We start from the raw sequence: 21086 nt of genomic DNA on the forward strand, positions 1-21086 counted from the left end.
AACTAAAACCCACGGGGTAAAAATAAGAAAAACCTGGCCCAGAACATTCCCATCGCTAAAGTGCAGCTCTGAGGCGGCCGCAACGCTGGGAAGTTGAGGCGTGCTCCCTCCACAGGAAAGGGCTGTTCCCTCGGCGGGGAACAACCTTTTGTCCGCCCGCTGTAACTTTCGGTTTTACCCGGCGTTGGTCTGTGACCCCGCGGGAAAGGGGCTCTTTAACATTTACATCCCAAAGAAGCCGCCCCCGACACGGCAGCGCCGGAGGTTTCGAGCCGGAGGGCTCTGGGTCCCAGCGGCCGCCGCCCAGGGCGAGAACTGGGGCCAGTAACGCGGCCGCAGCGGGCTTTCCCTCGCACCAGTCGGTCCTCGAAACCCGCCCGTCGGAGTTGGTCCCAACTTGACCGCTTTTCCTTCCCCCGCACAGGCGGGCCGCGCCCCGCTGTTGCCAACACCGCCCCGTGTCTGAGAGCAGGGCGCGACCGGCATCGCCCCCGGCCCCGGGGGGCGGGCTGGGGTCGTGCCGGGCCCCATCCTCGGGGCAGCGGGGCGGGATGTGCCGGGCCCCATCCTCGGGGCAGCGGGGCGGGATGTGCCGGGCTGGCGAGGTGCCTCCCCCTGCCCGCCCGCCGACGGGGCCCGCGGCGGTGCTGCCGAGCCAGCGGAAGGAGGAAGAGGGCAGACCTCCGCCCCCGCCGCGGCAGGTTCCCCGAGCAGCCGGGGGCAGCCGCCGGTAAGAGCGGTGGGGAGGCGCCCGCCTGTCCCCGCGGAGCCGGCCCAGACCTCTCTAAGTGCCTGCTCCGGGAAGGCGAGGGCAGCCGGCCCCCGGGAGTCCACAGCCCGGCGGCCACTCACGCCCCGCAGGGGAGGAGGGAGAGAAGGAGGGAGGCGGCCGTCCCGGACCTTGGGGGCGGCGGCGGCCGCGCTCCTCGGCGGCCTCTCCGGAGCAACGGGACCGGGGCCGCTTCCAGTGCCCGACCCGCCGCGGCCGGGGGGAGGCACGCGTGTCCCGCCCGGCCCCTGGACGGGAAACTATACGTAGAAGGGAGAAAACTCGGGACGAAACTACCTCCTCTCCACCCGAAACAGCCAGAGAGCGGTCCCCCTTCTCCTGGCGGCTTAGGGGCCGCGGCCGGGAAGAGGAAAAGCTTCTTCGGGACGACCTGTTACCTGCAGCTTTTCAGCGACAGCCCCAGCCCTGCTCTGCTCATGGGCAGGAAAAGATTCCGGTCAGCTTCCTCCTCTGGAGCGGCACGGGAACACCCGCACAACCGCCAGACCGAGGGAGCCAAGCTCACAGTCACAAATTCTCCGCTATGTGCAATAAAGTTGGTCGCATTCATACGCTAAATAAATATTCTGAAATGTTCTTTGTGGCATGACTTTTCCTCAGCGACGGATGTACCTGTGACAGTTACTTTAGGAATTGGTAATCGGTCAGTAGATTAAAGATTCCAAGCGATCAAAAGCTTTGCTGTTTTGCTTTTTTTCTTAAATACATATATAAAATTTAGGGTTCTCTTGAAGTGAAGCTCAGTAAATGCTGTGAAGCAGAGGAGTTTACAACTCCAGTTTATTTGCAAATAAAGGTCCCGATTACAAACACCTAAAGTACCGAAGGGGAAATTTGCTAATTACACATCACACAGGCGAAACCCCAAACTGTCAGACAAACAAGCCAGCATGTTTGCAGTCTCTAGCGTGCCTCCCGTGTGCACATTTACTAAGCGCAGCTTGCTAGAAGAGCTCGCTATACGATAAATCCTCCAGGTTTGAAATTAATAAATACTGAGTCTCAAAAAGCAGTTGAACATCCACTCTTCACAACATATCAGAGTGCAATACAGAATACAAAAAACGAAGCTAAGAATTGGCAAATGAGATTTACCGTCAGTATCTGCTACTTGATTTCTGGAGGGAACCTGAAAAAGACCTGACAGATACGTTTAGCGATTGATTCTCCCTTCATAAGGTACAAATACAAAAAGCAAGGCAGAGACAATGCCGAAATGCATTAAACTTCAAAATCGATTAGAGCCCGTCAGAAGATCTTTTAAAACAATACAAATCGTGGACTTCTGCGTAATATTTTATTCCAAAGAACACTAAATTAGCCGTGAATCCGCTGCCTTGTTCACTGGCCGGTTCACGAGAGGAAAAAAAAAAAAAAAAAGAAAAAACCCAAACAAACACAACAACTTCTCGCTTGCAGTTACAGACAACTATCAGGAGCAAAAGGACAGCATGATGTGACGCCAAGTGGGAGTTAATGAATTTACGCCTGTGCTCCTGCCGGAGCCAGCCCAGTCTGTAGCTCCCTAGTTGATGGATGCCCATTAATACACCTGCATTCACGTCCCGGCCATGGGGAGGCACGCAGGGATTCAGTGCGGAGCGGCATAGTTTTGCCAAGTCCTTTCGAAACGTTAATACCCTTCAAGTTACACCCAAAGGAGAGCGATTTCTCTTGATTTCCGAGCGTACAGAGGACCGGGGCGGTTTTTCAGCCAGTAACCTTCTACCTTCCTATATGTGCCTGCGTGTGCGTGTGTGTGTGCGTGTGGCTGTGTATACATATCTATCTCCTAGAGTGGGATTAATTAGCCGCGTTTGAGCTGAAAGAGGCTGCAGTGACGAGCCCAGTGGCGATTGGCCGCCCGCCTGCCTGGCCCTGCCTTTATAATTTCCACACGAGTGCATCTGGGCTCTTATACAAACCAAGAGCCAGCTTCTTCTGACATACACACACGGCACTTTTTTTCCACCAGCTGATTAACCGCCCTGCATACACACGGTGATTACTACGGGAAAACATAAATAAATACGAAGAGGTTTTATTATTTTGACTACTGGAAGCCTTGCTGTGTCTCAGTGCAACTTTTGTTTTTTCTTGCTGCTGGGAAAGGTGCCGCTCTCGATGCTTTCCTCTCTCTCACGGACCCTTTAAAAAAAGGGGAAGGAAAAATATCGCCCCCTCCAGTCCCCCGCCCGCTCCCCCCTCCCTCCCTCCCCGCCACACACACTTCAAGACGGCTGATCTAAAAAAGCAGGAAGAGAGCATCTGAGGAGCAGCAGCCCCGGCGCATTTTGAAAAACATTTGTTACATTTCAGAGTGCGGCAGCCTGTTTCTCCTCTGAAGTTGGCTCCAGCCTTAGCAGCCGCATTGGATCCCACAGCCTATTGCGAGACTCCGGTATACAATCCGGATCTCTGCCCCAACATGATCGCGGCCCAGGCCAAGCTGGTGTATCATTTGAATAAATACTACAATGAGAAATGCCAAGCCAGGAAAGCTGCCATCGCCAAAACGATCCGAGAGGTCTGCAAAGTGGTGTCGGACGTGCTGAAGGAGGTGGAGGTGCAGGAGCCTCGTTTCATCAGTTCCTTGAACGAGATGGACAATCGCTACGAGGGGCTGGAAGTCATCTCCCCCACGGAGTTTGAAGTCGTGCTGTATCTGAACCAAATGGGGGTTTTCAACTTCGTGGACGACGGCTCCTTGCCGGGCTGCGCTGTGTTAAAGTTAAGCGACGGCCGCAAGAGGAGCATGTCCCTCTGGGTGGAGTTCATCACGGCGTCTGGCTACCTCTCCGCTCGCAAAATCCGGTCCAGATTCCAGACTCTGGTGGCTCAAGCCGTGGATAAGTGCAGTTACAGAGATGTAGTAAAGATGGTGGCGGACACCAGCGAAGTGAAGCTGAGGATCAGGGATCGGTACGTCGTGCAGATCACTCCGGCTTTCAAGTGCACAGGGATATGGCCGCGGAGTGCTGCGCACTGGCCGCTTCCCCACATCCCCTGGCCAGGACCCAATCGGGTGGCGGAGGTCAAGGCGGAAGGCTTCAACCTCTTGTCCAAGGAGTGCCACTCTCTGGCCGGCAAGCAGAGCTCGGCCGAGAGCGATGCCTGGGTGCTGCAGTTCGCAGAAGCCGAGAACAGACTGCAGATGGGCGGCTGCAGGAAGAAATGCCTCTCCATCCTCAAAACCTTACGGGACCGTCACCTTGAGCTGCCGGGCCAGCCCCTGAATAATTATCACATGAAGACTCTGGTTTCCTACGAATGCGAAAAGCATCCCCGCGAATCGGACTGGGACGAGTCATGCCTGGGGGACCGGCTCAACGGGATTTTACTGCAGCTCATCTCCTGCCTTCAGTGCAGGAGGTGCCCCCACTACTTCTTGCCCAACTTAGACCTCTTTCAGGGTAAACCTCACTCGGCCCTGGAAAATGCAGCCAAACAAACGTGGCGACTGGCCAGGGAAATACTAACCAACCCGAAAAGTTTGGAGAAACTTTAGAGGGTAACTATAAAACCAGCCTGACCGATAAATCTGCTAATTTCCCGATGCAGTTTAAGCTGCCTATTCGAAAAGTCAAATATTTCCACCTGACAATGCAAATAATATTCTTTTTTTAAAAAGGAATATAGCTTAGGCTCTTCACAAAGAAAAAAAAGAAAGTAAATGAGAACAGCAAGCATCGTTCTTCTTCTTCACAGTTTTGCAGTTTCCCGGGGGAGGGAGGGGGTGAAGGAAAAAAAATAAGAAAAAAGGAAAGCGTTACCTGGAAAAGAGAATTGGCCGTAATTTAACACGATTCTGACCATTCTGCCTAAATATGGTACCAACGGATTATAACAAACCCCGGTATTTTTATGTAAACCCTCTGTGAGTAAATGCTATTTGGATATGCCACCTGAACAAACCCTAATGTACTTTTTAATTTGTATCAAATATTGTGATCTCACATTGTCTTTGAAATTGTGGATGTTGGTGTTTTGTGATTTGGTGAACAGAAGTTAAATTGCCATTTTGGATACTTCAAGGACGTTTTCTGCTAAAGAGAAGATACCATTTAAAAAGGTAGATTTTATCACAGTACTTTTGTTAATTGTCTTTTGAAGTGTCTGAACTTAACAAGTTTACATTTTTCGTTTCATATATATTGCTTGTTCTGTTTCTAACATTCCATAAATATACTTGAAATGTTATTTAAATATATTCAAAAGAAATTTGGATTCTGCTTATATAATAATGCTTGAATATTGGAATTATATATTTGAAAATGCACTTGAAATACACTGGATAATTACCTTTTGTGATTTAGATTTTAATTTCTGTTGCTGATTTATTTAATTACAAGCTAATAAATGAAGTAAAATACATATGGGTAAGTGTTTCAATATCAGGTCAAGTTTTCTACTTGAAAAACCAAAGGCAGCTATGTTTAGGGGATTTTGCCTTTCTGTGGACAGTTGCTTAAATCCTGCAAAGCGAAAACTTAAGGGCAGGCGCCTGATTTTGCATTTTGAATAGTTTCATAGAACAGGGAAATACTCGTGATACAAACATATTATAATTTAGCTCCAGGTGACCATCAGCAACTGTCATTCACCAACGTGGTTATTATATGCAATTACAGTTTTTCAGCTGTCAGGAAACAAATCTGGTTTTGAAGGGTTTACTATGCGATGCTGATTTGTTTCTGTTCGGGTTCAAACAAAGCTGAGGACACACAACATATCCATGAAGCAATGTATTGAGTAAGCAGTGTGTCTGATAAAACTAGCAATTTGGTACAGGTACTAATAAAGAAGAAAATAAAATTTATAGGTGAAAGCCGGCACCAATAAAATGAACAATATTACTTCTGACCTACAAATCCGTTACGAATGTGGCAAGATAGCCAGTTGCACTCCCAGAAATCAAGTCCCTGCGCTCCCAGGGCATTCGGAGGGAATAACGTGTGCGTGCCGACAAAACTACAAGCGATCCGAACCCGCCTGTCCGTATCGCACCGCCCGGTCCCTCTCCGGACGCATTTCTTTAAAGCGGCTTTTAAATCAAAACTCAGAAAAACAACGCGAATTTTGATTAGGATCCTAACAGTCAACAAGTGCTGAAAGAGGCCGATCGCCTATGTAACATCCATTAGCAACTATTTCCAGGGGGTACACTTTAGGGAAATCGTTATATCCAGAGATTCTGACAGAAACTTTTTACCGCAGCACTGAGAAGAACGTCCCGAGTTTGACAAATTATTCGCCAAAGAAAAAATCACCTTATTGCAAACATTCAGACGAGGAATTTTCTTGGAAATTATTTATGATATTTCTGCATTAAAAAACCCCAAACCCTTTGTAAAAGTACCCCCCTATTTCCTCTCTGTCAACATTTTCCAGTGCAATAGCAAAGAAATAAAGCAAGAGTGATAAGAATAAAAAGAGATGCAGACGAAAGGAGCGCCCTGTTAGACACGTCCCTTCTGTCTGCCCTCCTCCCCCCGTGGCAGCCCCTGCGCCATTCCCGCGAGGAAAAAGCCACGCAAAGGTTTCCGCTCAAGTCACGCACCCCTGATCTATTGCGGCTGGGCTGCAGGTTTTCACGGAGGGGAGGGGAAGGGGGAGGGGGGCGGCGCTGGGGCATTGGTACTAGTAAATGACTTCAGAAAGAAACAGCTTTCCCAGGAACCAAGTCTTCGAGTCCGTGACTATTTCCACCCCCACCCCCCCCTTTCCCCCCCCCCCCCAGCAAATAAGCATTAACTTCCATTTCAGCAGTCAGAATGTTTACAAAATGCGCTGTATTTTCTTACATGGAAACTAACGTTCTTGAAATAACGGGATTCTCCGATATCCTCGGAAGGGGTAAAACCCTCCACTGTGTGTCGGGAAGGCTGCGGGCTGGGGCTGCTGCTCCCTCCAGGGATTTCAGAGCAATTGGCTTAACTACTAAATCTGACCACGTTCATACAAAGGCACCGCGCGAAATGCTGCTGCTGGAAAACTCGCACGCTGCCGTAATAGAGGATTTAACATCATTAATACATTGCGCCTTTTTTTTTTTTTTTTTTTTTTTTTTTTTTTTTTTTTTAATGCAGCGAAAGGCGGCAGACGGGAGCGGAGTTTGGAAGGAGGGGGCGGCCACGGCGCACGTGTGCCGGGACCGGGGACCGGGACCGGGACCGGGACCGTGACCGCCACTGCGGCCGCCCGCCCGCCGCACTCACCTTGGGGTCGATCTTCTTGAAGGCCGAGTCATCCTCGTCCACCTCGAAGTAGATCTCCGTAGTGGTGATGGAGAGCGTCCCCTTGGCCACCACCACGGGGGCGATGAGCTGTGCCGGCGTGCTGAGGACCACGGGGCCTGCAAAAGCAAGGGCAGCGGCGTCAGGTTGGAGGCGCCCGGCCGGCCCATCCCTGGTGGCCCTTCCCCTTCCCTCTGCCGAGCCAGCGCCCGGCGAGCCCCCTCATAAACCCTGTTTGTAAACCGCCGTGTTTATTCCCCCCCTGCCCGCGGCCAGCGCTTTGAACTCTGCGGCCGGGGCAGAAGCGAGTTTGTGAGCTCCGGGGTTGCGAGATAAATCACAGCAGAGAAATTTAGAGGGGTTAGGGTTAAAAATAGCTGCCTCTTAGAAGAAGGTTCCCTCTCTTTTCATGCCCTTTTGCTCCTCGTTAACACTACCGCTGTTTATGTGCGATAGTTGTGGCTCGTTCCACGCAGCTTCGACCTGGCAGCGCAGGGGTCCCCACGGCGGCGAGGCCGGGTCGGGGACGCAGGGCAGGGCAGCCTGCAGCCCCTGCCCGCCACACCGACCCTGCAAGTCTAGCAGAATTATTTTTAACTCTGGGTCCAGACCTCAACTCCGAAAGTAATATCGTGGGGGTTTTGAGTTTGTGGTTTTTTTTGTTTGGTTGGTTTTTTTTCCCTTGGGGGAGTGCTTGTGTTTTTATATTAATTTATTTTTATTTACACCTACTTCAATACCCCACGCACACAGAGGCTAGCATCGCTAAATATATTTACGGAAAGATCATTTTTGTTTCAATTCCCTGCCGCTTATCCGTTTAAAATTACCGTTACAATATTTCGCTCAAATACATTCCTTATGAGACGTTTTCGCGGGCTTTGAAAAGATGGGATGGGTAAAACCTGCTGTAAAAGGCAGCCTTGTCCACGCAAATTGTTAGGTTTTAATTGAGGGAAAAAAAAAAAAAAAAAAACCAAAACAAAAACTTCTGCTTTAATCCAAAAAACAACAGAGGATTGCTTTTTTTACCATCTTATCTTGAATATGAATGCAGACTGCTGTTAAAGCTGACAGTGTCCGTGTTTTAGAGCTCAATTGCTCTAATTCGAAAAAAATATTATATATAGAATAGTCTTCCAGACTTAACCTCAAAAGCGTGTAGGGCAATTTGTATACACACACATAAACACACACAGCCACATGCACGCACAAACACGCATCTGACACGCAAATAATAAAAGCTCCAGTATCGAGAAGCTGGGTACAACATCTGACTGAGGTACCTTTCAAAACTGGCAAACTGACCATCTCGGGGGATACTAAAAAGGGGTTTGGTTGTTTTATGCAGCTAAAATATCTCCCCTACCATAAGGGAACCCCTGCTCGGAGGGCAGAAAGCCGTGTGCCTCCCGCTGCCATCCCCGGCCGCTCGCCCCTCCAAGCAGCGCAGTGCGGGGGCTGGCGCGGCTGAGCCGAGCCCGGGGCGGCAGCTCACACAAGGGCTAAAGCCACGGATGCGCCCTCTCCTCCTCCCCCAGCACCGCCCGCACACTTTACCACCAGCTCTTGCAAGCAACACTTCAAATTACTCACTTAGCCCAAATTACTCCTGTATCGACGCATCTAACTGTCATGTTGTTAATGCTTTACTTTACTGTAACACCCAATTTGAGCCCTTATTGCACAATATTTTGTCATTTATGCTGCAAAATAAATAAAGAGAGAGGCAGGGATTACTGTGCCTACAGGGGGAAGCTAAAACGCGGAGTTTCGGTGACAGCTTTCAGCAGCCCAGCGTGGCAGACGGGATAATATTGATACAAACTCTATTTTCTTTCATTTTATTGTTTTCCGTCTCCTAATAAACCGGGGTAGCCTCTTGACCCCAGTCAGCTGATCGGAATCACATGCGCCGGGCTTGCTTTGCTGCTCTCCCCGTCTCGCCTCCATCTTCTCTCCCTCCCTTGGCGGTGGGAAAGGAGCCGAGTCGAGCCAAGCCGAGCCGGGGAAGCCCGGCAGCAGGCTCCAAAGGGCAGGATGATCGATCCGAAACGCCGCTTTAAAGCCTCATCAATCTTCATCTAGGTTGCTCAAGTAATTACGCCCGATTCTCTTGTACGATTACAAGTGGATTTGGGTTTCTATTCCCCAGGCCCCCTTTCTTTGTGTTTACAGAAGGGGGGTCTGGGCAGCCAGCGATTCCCTGCCCTGCAGAAGCCCTTGCCCTGTCAAGCAAAGCGTCCTACCCCTCTTCTTGACCTTTCTGGGCCCACCTGGCCCGCCACACGGTGATGGGCTCCCGGGCCTTTGTATGGCGAGAAAAGCATCTTTGGAAGATGTGTTCTGGAAGTGACCCGGTATTCTATCACTTTAAGGAGGCGTTTGTGGGCTTTGCTGAATCCCAGAAGGAAGAACATCAATTTAATCCAATTACCTCTTTTCCCTTGTGTTGTATGGCTAAAATAAAAATAAAGCCACCGGTATTTAATGGTCAAAAGGCCAAACCTTATAATCTGCCATCCAGAAGATAATGGTGTACCCTGGCTACTGGGTGTGCCAGCGATGTGCCCTCACGGACTGGAGGAAGGGGCAGAGCTGCAAAAGCAGGGGCGGATGTGGAGGGAAAGGAAACAGTCACTTCTTAGACCGTTACTGAATGCAGGGGAAATCGGGGATTTCTGGCTTTTTCCTCCCGAGAAAAGGCTCCAAGCTCCCAGACTGGTACCTTGGCATCTGCCCTGCATTCTGCTCAAATGACACCCTAGATTTGTTGCAATGTAAACATGTCAGAGGTATCACAATGCAACAAGGAATGAGCGTTACTGTACTTTCCAGATGAGAAAACGTTTCCTTGTGTTTGTTTTTATTTTCAGTTAAGAAAAAAAAAAGGTAGAAAGCATAAAAACAGCAGTCAAATTATGTGATTTTGCGGAAGGGGGTGTCAAACTAAGCTTAAAAAAAATCTTTACAGAAGATGAAAAAAAAATCGGTATTAACAGTGTGTCATTTTTACACTTGTCCTTTGGAAATCTCCAATTACAACTTGCAATTCCATAGCATGTTTAAGGAGCACTGAGTCTTTTTGTTGTAGCCTTCAGGGAGCAAGCCAGCCACTGAGAGAATATGAAATTAATCCACTACAGCTATATAGAGAGAGGATTATGTTTTAATCCCCTTTGGGACAGTCCCTGGATTTTAAGGATCCGATATTAAAATGTTTACATAGAGCATAATCAAAATAGCGCAGATTTTCCATATGGCACCGCGCTATCGGGAAGCTCTGGGTCTCCTTTCCAAAGCCAATTGATAATCTAATGAAACAAAAGCCGGGCACACCTGAGCCAAGAGCCGCGGGACGGGCTCATTCACATTCGGGAAGGATAACGAGCTCCGGCTACCAGCCTCAGTCCGGCCCCTTGGTGGCGGCGAGCTGCGCTTTTCCAGGGGATGTAAATATTCATTTCTAGCGCAACTGCAGGCTCGGAGAGGCACGGGACTGGGGCTGTGCTGCCCGGGGGAGCGGCACCTGGGGATGCTGTCGGGCGCTCCCTGCGCAGCGCAGGAGCCGCCGGCGGCACCCAGGGCGTTTCCCTTCCCGCTCCGGGGGAAAAGCCAACCTGTGGCTGCCCAGCTTCGCCCAAGAGCCTGGGGTTTGTGGAGGTGACACACGTCTAGGGCGTTTGTCAGCTGTTGGGACGCTAAGCAAAAACACCTCTTTTTAAGGATCTTTTCGTTGTCTCTTCCACACCTCCCCGAAGTGATCGGGGCATCCCGCAGCAGAGAGGCAGCAACCTACCAAAGAAGTTCTGGCCTTAAAACGAAACCAGACAACACTTCATATCCACAGGTCTTGCAATCTGTTCAAATTGCGAATTTTCCCCTTTCCTGATCCCTGTGGTCTGCACATGTGATTTACATTTCTAAAATAAACGCTACCGCGCATATACATTTTAAAATAATATTTTCTTTCCAAAAGTAAATGATTGTGAAATTAGAAGGTCCCAGTGAATAGAAGTAGAATGTAATCTCCCTCCTCCTCTGTGTAATTTTGTTAAACAGAGACTTCTGTCCCTACATTTAGTTCTCCTATCTTAGCTCTTGTATTTTTCAAGTTCAAGTAAAGCAAGTGAAAAGTTCTGTTAGGTTTAAAAGTTTGCTTTGTCCTAGGGCAATAGTAGTAAAATTATACCTCTTAAGGAAAGCTCCCAAAGAGTGATATTTTGAACTGGTAATTACAAACATTTTCATAACCTGTCATTTTTAACTGTAAGAACTAAACGTGTGTTACTTTAATGAGCCTGAAGATTACACCACAGGTATATCTACTTAGAAGATTTGGCACAATTACTCCTAAGGAGGATAAGGCATATGCTTTTATATGCTGATTTACAAAACCAAGACATTTAGTTGCTGCAGACCTAGAAGTCTAACTTTTAAAATAAAATTTTGGTGGTAGCTTACAGATGAAAAAATATTTGCTGGGACAAATACTTTGAAATCATATTCAATTGGTTAGATCAATTTAATTTTAATTTTACAATCTACTGGTTATTACTCTATAATCTACTGGTAATTACTCTGAAAAAAGTGGTGGATATTAACATATTTACTTTTTAGCTGATGCTATTTTAAAAGAAAAAACATATCAATCTTTTTTTATATATACATATATTCAACATAGATTAGCTGAAACTATACTTTTACTATGTAAAATAGTTTGCATAAATTACAATTTGTAATTTGATATGATACTTAAACAAGAATTTTAAATACTATGAATAATTATTAAAAATCACTTGCAAGGTACCTGAAATAAGGCAACTGAAATTCCCTCAGTACTTAAAAGCCAAATGGATCTGACTCTGAGTTGTATTTAAAATGAGTACAAATTCTTATACTTGAAGCAACTTAAGTGTAACATATGCTCACGCACACAAAAACTTCGGTTTCGTGTAATATAAATCACGTAGCATGGAAACAGAAAGAAGTATAGGCACCAGAAGCCTTTGGGAGAAGCTCTGTAGTCTGAAAAAATATTTCAATCAACTAACATACCAACCAACCAACTAACTACATGCAGGACTGTGTAAATAACAAGTAAACAAGGTAAGATTCCTAAAAAACAATTCACAGAATTTAGTTATTTTTGTTCGCATTGTCATCATAAATCTGATTCAAACTACCCTTTAAAAAGATTTCTGCAGTAAATATATTGAACTTACATGAGGATAGTTGCCCCCAGTTTGTTCTTCTCTATAGCAAATACAGGCAGTAACTTCTTCACTCAAGCCAAGGCTTTTACAAGAATGTACATATAAAGCTCCCTTTACACATTACTTTCAACAGTTTCAATAAAGATAATTTGCACAACTTTTTAAATGCAGAAAACCAGAATGTAAGTTTAAATATTACTATAATCTTGGTTTTCTCTTCCACTACTCAATAACATCCCCAGTTCCTCTCCCCTGTTTTCAGAGATATCCAAGTTTACTTTGTTGGCTTTTTACTCCTGCACAATCATATGTTTCATATTGTGAGAGAGGGATTGAATTTTATTGTTTGTCTAAATGTCATTGCCAGTGTGAATAGGCCTTGATATTCAAAATTTTCCCCACTTTTCCCCCCTTTCCTCCATAAAGCATGTAGCACTACTACTGCTAACATCAAAGATCAACTTCAATGGTCTTTTTCAGCAACAATGACTAAACAATTACAGCAACTCAATTCTCTTAAGTGGTTGCCATAACAGCAAGCAAATGTGTGTGATTAAAAAGAAAATGTAAGTAAAAATAATCTTACATATTACAACTATGAGTAAACCAGTAAGAAATAAATACATAGTTTTGATGAGATTATGAAAATAGTTAAAGATAGTGTTGCTTAAGAAGAAAAACAGTAATTTTCTCTCAAACATATACATACTTTCCCATATATTTGAATTAAGAGACATATGCACCTTCACAGATAAATGATTATAAATTATATTATAGATTTATATTATTATATATTATATATTATATATTTGAATTCCCTACCTTCCTAGTCTCATTGAAAGAAAAATACAAAATAGCACTTCTTCCCGAGGGAAAATATGTTTCCCAATATTCTTAGGAATAAGTATCTCTTTGTCTCATTCAAAGTATGATAGAAAGCAACCACTTAATAGAACAGTTACAGAATCTGCAAAGACAAGCTCAACACCATATCAAAGTCAATCTTACTGAATCACTGAAGGTCTCGTGGAACAATTAGCTGTGTGTCAGCCTAAAGCAACTCAGAAAAGCAACTTTTTCCCCCTTTTGCAGATAAAGTCTGATTTGCTCTGTGACACACATGAGAACCTTTGAACTGTGCTGAAGCTCTGAATGGCTTACATGGTTTTAGTATTTTTCCAGGATGTGTCCAAGCACCAACCTACCAGATGATCAGGTATTAATAATAATCAAGGCTCCTCTTAATGATTCACATCTGGCCAGAAATGTAAATGTTTGGGATAGGGACCTCACTACTGCAATGCACACATTTGCCACTTCAAAATTAGATTCATGCAGCGTGCTCTGCCTGCAGCGTGCTCTGCCTACAGCTATACCTTGGAAGGACTGAGTAAATTAAGATGTTTTAGAAAGTAAGAACTTGATTGCTAAGCAGTGCATCCAGATGTGAGTATACTACAGAGACGCAGTATGACCTGCATTAGCTTCCTCCTCATTTTCAGGTAAAACTTATGGTACATTTTCAACCTACAAAACCTTAAGTGATGCTGAACATGTCCACATAAGGGACAGTTTTTCTCTCTGAGAAAATCACTATAGCTGCCTATTTAATCAAAAAGTAACAAAACCATACCTTAGAAAAGCATATTTAATGTTCAAAGAAGAAAAGAGAATGCAGAGAGAGCATCCCGCTATAACAGTATACCACTGAAACAGGAACTTGTGATAATGAGTCAGTAATACAAGGGATCAAATCCCAGTTCCCAGCCTGAGTGAACCAGACTTGGCAGGTTCTTATACAGTCCAGTTTGTGCACCTTGTCAAGCCAATAGAGCTCAACTGATTAGAAATTAAAGGAAAGATGTGAGCCTCTCAGCTTTTATTTCTTGTAGTCTCCATTCTAGAAAAGCTCTTCAGGCTGTAAGCTTTTGTACTTCTTCAGACCATAGTGAATGGAAATATTATGTTCAGGTACCTTGTGGTATTTTAAAGTTCACTTATTTGGATATATATGTGTGTGGGAACAACAAAATAAATCGTTGGGTCAGCATCTAACTTGTCAGGTATATTTGAAAAAATTACCTGAGGTGCAGTAGTTGTAACTTCAAAATTTTCTGAAACTACGAGTATCTCTAAACAACAGCAGAACATATAGAGAATGTTTTCTAGTGCAACTGTGTCTACTAGTTGACTGCACATTTTGCTTTCCCAAAGTTGTGGTACTTCCACAAAGGTTCTCTGATACCTAATAAAAGGAGAAGTGATGTGGCAGGCTCTGTCATGAAGACTTCTTTCCTCAACAGCTTGAATCCATTGCTGGAATTTTATTGCTTCTGAAGTCCTTATTCCTGTTTAAAAGTTTCTTCAAAATGGCTTCTAGGTACAGAAGTTACAAAGATAGAGGCTAACAGAGGATGTTCACATAAACCTTTTCTGGAAAGACAAGTCAAAAGCATGGGATGAAGCTACCTCTGGTACAATTTCTGGTTAATGAAACCAAGACTGTCTTCTTGATAGATTTTTTAGTTTGCTTCTATAACATCAGAGGGGAAAAAAAATCCTTCCATAGGCCAATGAAAGTGCTTAGTTTAAACACAGGTACTGTTAATACAGTTCTGGGTACATTCCCATCACTAATCTATGTTGGCCAGTCCCAATATATTTTCATGAAGATTACAGGGATTTTTGAAAGGGAACTACCTGCATAGTGAAGATGAAAAAAGATGCAAAATGGTGGAGTCTCTTTATGCCTAGGCCTGTCTTTCTGCAGTCTTCTATATATCAAGTAGCTGATCAGCTTGATCTTTTATCAGTTAACCAGTTCCACCCAGGGTGTGGTACCTTGGGACAAGGGAGACAGATCTGTGAAGTTGTAGGCTCCACTGTAGTCTAATTTTGCAGCCTCAGAAATTTCAAATAAAAAGTTTTTCAAGTTATGGGGAAAAAAAGGAAATTTAAATAGATATATCAGTGGACAGTAAGAGCACACGAAGCACTCTCAGAGCCACTCATAAATACAATTTTAAAGCTTGGAAAGAAAGAAATTTGGCTGCCATTTTAAAAGTTGAAGATGCTCAGATCTTAAGTGGGTGTACTAAGGTACAAAGAGAAGAGGTCTTAAAACTGTGCTTAGAAGCACTATCATATGTGCCTGACAAACATCCTATAAAATATTAAGCTATTCTGTATAGTAATGTGGAAAAAATGACTAGAATAAACACTGAGATGTTTAAAAATAGTATGTTATAGAAACTGGACCTTTTTCTTTTTCAATGTGAAAGCCAACTACATATCAAAAGTATAACTGCTTTCAGTTTATGCTTCAATCTGTATTCTAAATTAAACTCATAGAAATATGTTTTTCTTTTTTATACTTAGACTTGAGGATCAAAATCTGAATATATAATATCGTAACACCAGAAACCATGGAAAGTTGGCTGAATTGAATTTCCATGTTTGGAAGTACAAGGTTTGTATGGTTACATATGTATCATAGAATGGGAAGTGGAATCACTCTTCTTCCACATTCCTGTCACTTTCCCAGACAAGAAACCCCCCCAGTGAAATTCCTATCTTGAATGCTAATTTGCAAGAATAATGAAGTTTGAAGGGAGAGAACTACTCAGTAATGCATGCTGAATTCAGTGAATAGTTTTCACCAAGAAGCTTGAAAAACTAAGAGAAATATTATGACTTTTTTGGTGTTTTCTATTGAAACTTTGAAATTTGTTATTTAACTGATGCATGTGCACATATACACACATAGTTTCTTAAAGAAAAAGGCATAAAATATGGCAAAGCTTAAGGTACTTTAGTCACCTTCAGAGAGAATGTGAGAGAAAGAGAGTGTAAGAGAGAGTAGAGAGAGAGAAAACGAGAAGAAAGAAAGCTAATAACTACTACCTCTGACTGTGGAAGGATTAGAAGTGCAAGATGTTAGAGCCTGAGAGAGAAATATTAGGAAGCATCACTGTGTACTTGCTACAGTCCTTCCTGGGTTTCCCCTGTGGTTGCTGCTTTCTGCCCCCTGGGGCACCCCAGACCATCAGAGCCCCTGGTGTATGGATGGCAACCGCTGCAGTAGAAGGAGAGCACCTGGTAGACAGCAGGGCTCTCCAAGCCTCTTGGGAGAGGACACACCAGGGAGGGAGGAGAAGGGTTGGAAAGATGAGATTACTCTGGTAACCACTGTCATTCTTTGCTCTCCAGGAGCTGAGAGGGATGACAATGATTCCTCTCCTCTGCTCCTAAACATCCTGGACAGGCTGTGGTCACTGCTGGAGACAATATAATGTGCTGTTTGGTCCTTTAAACCTATTACTCTGACAGCAGATAACATAACAAAACTTTCTCTGGTTGGCCCCAAACAAATTAATTTTTTATATTCCCACAAAATCTAATAATTTAGAAATTCTGCCTTCTTCGTAGAGGCTCAAGTTTTTGTTCTTTTCTTTTTTTTTTTTTTTTTTAATTAAGAAAATCTACTGTTTGTCTAACACCATTAACAAAAACATGAGAAATAATCCTACATATTTTAAAATCATTTTGAGATGGTAACAGAAGAAAATGCAAGAAAATATGCTCCTTCATTTCTCCTTAAGAATAGGTTAAAAAAAGGTGGCAACAGCATTGCTTACCAGAGATTGTCTACACTGGTCAAGTCTTGTAAAGAAAATTCCATGTCAGACTTTGGCCATAATAAATATGACTGTAATTCAAAATATAAATGTACAAATATGAAATGCATAATATACATATAAAGATGAGTCAATCACATTTAAGTTTTCCAACAAATACTTAATTTGCAAGTTTTTAGTGGCTTTAGATGCAGTTCCTTGGTGTGTTTGTGTTTTTATTACTGCATCTGGTCCTATGCAAGACTTCAAAATAATTTCAGAAATGTAAATGAGTTCTTTGTTAGAACTAGGAATAGAAAATATCCCTACGGGCTAAGTGATTTTTTTTTTTTTGAACTGCTATGCAATTTTAACTGTAACTCTATGTAGTAAACTTTTGGCACTCTTCCAATTTCTTTAAGGACAGCATCAAGTACTTTTTCAATTGGAAAGTGCTCTAAATTATGATGATTTCTGTTAGTTTGGCTGAAATGAGACAAAAGGCTTATTTTGCATAAGCCACAAAACAGATGTTGATAATGTTTGGTTACCACCAGTTTTGTCTGGACTTCAAACAGATGACCTGGAAGTGAAAGGTCTTATATCCCATTAATAATAATACAAGCTGTCAAATCCTCATGACCTAGTGTGTTCTTTAGCACAGGGCAGTGAGCCAACACACTCAGCACACTCTCAAGAAGTCTGGATAGAAGGCTTATCACATTTAGTTCTCAAGCCAATGTGGGCCAGCTACCCTTGCTGGCTTGGACAGAAGATCAGCTCTTGTTTAACAGTAATAATGCTGTTTTCTAGACATATTTCTACACTGAAGTTCAGAGTTTCTAAAATTAGGGCAGTGATGGGATGTTGCAGCTCTCTCAAACTTTCCTAGCACATTTGTATTGTCTCCACTTAGAGATAAATGTCCAAGAAGAAGAGAAGGTTCTGTAGTGAAGGTTAAGATACATTAAGACTAAGGTGCATTAAAGGCAGTTAGTGGCTTTCTGTGTGTTTACCTGGATGAATTGCTCAATCTGCTCATATAATGGAATGAATAACATATATTTATTCTTGCAAGACTGTTGAGAGGCTGTAATTCACCATGCCTGATGAGGAAGTCAGATTCTGAGTTGATTGAGCCCATGCAAGTAACCAGACAGATGTCTTCCAAAGCCTTTTGTCTTCCTAAAATAACCCAAAGCCTCATATCCTCCTATTTTTATTTCCTTTCTTTCTTTCTTTCTAGAAACTACTCTTTTAGAGGGTAGCAAAAGACTCTGTCAAGATTACTTTGCTTGGCTGGGACATATTTGTTGTTATCACCAGCTATATGACAAAACAGATGAAACGTGCTCCAGTTAAGAACATATATCTTTCAAAAATGTCATTAAGGCTAAATTCTGCTCTGAAATGCACACAAACAAGTCTCAGCAAGTCAAATGTGTCCTTGCAAAAGAGAAGAGAATGTCTTTCTAAAATGTAAAGTTCATAAAACTGGAGGGGATCAACATTTATTTTTTAATGATCTAGTTTACTACAAGATCGGTGCTTTTAAAAAAACAACTTTGGGAAAAGAAAATTCAATATCTGTTAGAACATATTCCCCTGTAAGAATGCAAGCTTACAATATCAGAACACATACACATATTTTTCATTCTGAAAAAAATCACCTACTAAGCAGGAGACAAACTGTTAGCAAATTTACATTCTCAGGATCTTAAGAGAAAAGGTAAGTAATTAAGAGCCCTACTGTAGCTTTAGGAAATATAAGCAGAAAAGAAAAGGCCAAGAGTTAGTAGTATCAATTCACTACAGTGGGTTTGATTGTACTACCCACAGATTCACAATATATTAGGAAACTGTTAAAATTGACTGCGCTATCTCAGTCATTAGTTCTAAGAGAGATGTGACTTGCCTCTTGAAGTGAACAGTCTGGGAAGAAAAGGAGCTAAAACTGAAACAGAAACATGCAAAATATTTTAATATGTAAATGCTGAAACAAGAACAAAGTCTTTTGCTAACTCATATTGTAAGACAGTTTCAATACTCCTTTGGTTAAAAATCATGATGCAAACTTATAAGTCATAATTCTAAACTATAATAACATGGAATCAGATTTTTATATTTTATTAAAATGTTGCTTAATATAATGAAATCTGACCAACTGCAATTGCAATATATATGGAATATAAGATTATATAATACAAATATTCAGACTATAATTATTTAAAAATTCTCCATCCCATATGCAATTTATCAAAGAGAACTTTAAACTGATTTGTGCCACATGGTTGATGAAAAACTATAAAGAGTCTCTGGAACAAAAGGTATGCACAGATAACTTCCTACGAACGATCTCAATCTGTTTCAAACTTTCCTTTATTTCAGTTTTAAGTTCACAAATAAAAATATTTTACTATTTATATTCTCTTAGTTAAAAATTTTCTGAAACCTAAGGTCTCGTCTGTTTAAAATGTGCCTTAGTTAATGGAATAAACAATGCTAAATTGTTTTACTAAAACGTGGGCAATCTTAAATCAATTGAAACCTGGTTTATAAAGATTTTGTTTAATTCCTGTCCTTTACTGAGACAGTCCAAATCGCTGTAAACCAGGTTTCAATTGATTTAAGCTTTAAAGTTAAATTGGAGGCATATCTGAATATAGAAATTCCTATGTGTCATTCCACTTTGAAAAGTAACTAGATATAAATGATGCTGTGCTATACCATAACTTGATATATCCCAAAGATTTCCTGATCGTGTATACTGAACTATATATCTCTTTAGAATTAGACAAGAATGGACAATGTGGCTTTGTTGGGACCCGCTCTTCAGAGCCACCAGAAGTTGTTCTAACCTTCTTAGGCATAAAACCTAACTTCCTTGCCTACTGTTTTCTTGATTTCAGTTATTGGACTCAAGTTTCAGAGTCACATTCTACATATGGAAAACTTTGAAAAAAAGTGACATTGCTATATGCAAAATCATGCAAAATTGGTAGCTAAACAGAGGGTATTGGGGGATTCAGGTTTTTTTGGTCAGTGGGAAAAATTTACAGAAGACACATACGATACTGTGTGTGACTATTAACTCTCAAAATCATTTCAGCTCCAAAAATGAGTGAGAATCAAGTAGCAAAGGCTGCAGTTAATCTAATAGTAAAAATCAGTGGAATGTAGGTTCTTTCTGAGAAGTTCACAGGTTTTGGTTTTATCCCATCACCTCACCACACTTGGAAGCAGCTTGCTTGCTCTATTAGCATTGATGGGGAACACAAAGTCATCCTGCCAATATTTCAAAAGTTAATTTGTTTCACTATTATTTCTGCTTTTGCAATACTGACAATATCTCCCAGTTTCTACAAACTGTAAAAGCAAAGGACTAGAATGACTGTGTCATGTCCTGAAGGAGAAGGGAATGTCATCCAGCAGCGATCTCGAGTAACAGGATACATTGCACATTAATACTTAAGGACACATTAAAATACTAGGTCTTCGCAGAGGGAGGTAGCTATAAGGATTGTATTGCATCAGCGTGTTTGAATGAAATTGCAGTGTTAAGAGACAGAGAAGAACGTCATAGCTGACAGATTTTCCAAACAGGGTAAGAATTTTTCATGCCCACTTAGCAGTTTTAATCAATATTTCAGTATAAATGAATATTGCCACCTTTAAACAGCTTTTTAAGATACTTTATGCATACTAATTGGAAGTAATGTTGTTAGATATAAGAATTTAGCCAAAGCAGTACTGAGTTTTTCGTTCTAAAGGAGAAAGGGACATTGATAAAATTTTCCTACTCATGGTCCTGCTTGATGCACTGTTTTATTGACTTTAGTGCCTCAGCCATGGTTAGCTGCAGACTGAGAAAGTAAGCAGATTGACATATTAACTGTGATAAACATATACTGATTGTTGCTCCTAAATAAAAGCATTTATTTCCCCCCTCTGCTCCGCTCTAGTTTCAAAGTATGAGACTAACTTCCACGGAGGCAATTTTTTTTTTATTTGATTGGGTGGGTTTTTTCTTTTTGTTTTGCTTTGTTTTTGTTTTTATTTTTTAGTCATCCATTTATGATCTTGGCTTTGCTACAGACTTCCACTATGGAATCAGAAGAAAGCATAGGAGCAAAGACAGATATTTTAGAAATTCAATTATGAAGAGAAAAATCATGACATTACAAAACTTTCCCTCAGCGGAGTAGTTTAATAAATGTATTCCAAAGTA

At 42.6% G+C, this 21086-nt stretch overlaps 2 protein-coding genes across 5 annotated transcripts in view; one reads left to right on the forward strand and one right to left on the reverse strand.

Annotated features, from left to right (window-relative positions):
• Nucleotides 1–21086, reverse strand: part of NBEA (neurobeachin) — a 474839-nt gene that overhangs the window by 146659 nt on the left and 307094 nt on the right. For all 4 annotated transcript variants that reach the window (XM_027650993.1, XM_027650984.1, XM_027650977.1 and 1 more), the window contains one exon: nucleotides 7009–7145. In XM_027650993.1, coding sequence (XP_027506794.1) covers nucleotides 7009–7145 — 137 coding nt within the window. The remainder of the gene's footprint in view (nucleotides 1–7008; nucleotides 7146–21086) is intronic.
• Nucleotides 2234–5164, forward strand: MAB21L1 (mab-21 like 1). Its single transcript, XM_027651004.1, has one exon. The coding sequence runs from the start codon at nucleotides 3219–3221 to the stop codon at nucleotides 4296–4298; it is 1080 nt and encodes a 359-aa protein (XP_027506805.1). The 5' UTR covers nucleotides 2234–3218; the 3' UTR covers nucleotides 4299–5164.

This window comes from Corapipo altera, unplaced genomic scaffold (genome assembly GCF_003945725.1).
Source record: "Corapipo altera isolate COAL_440 unplaced genomic scaffold, ASM394572v1 0, whole genome shotgun sequence".
NCBI lineage: Eukaryota > Metazoa > Chordata > Aves > Passeriformes > Pipridae > Corapipo > Corapipo altera.

Bases quoted from the DNA above. Each gene is read 5' to 3' on its own strand.
- MAB21L1 (XM_027651004.1), top strand. From the start codon at position 3,219: ATGATCGCGGCCCAGGCCAAGCTGGTGTATCATTTGAATAAATACTAC.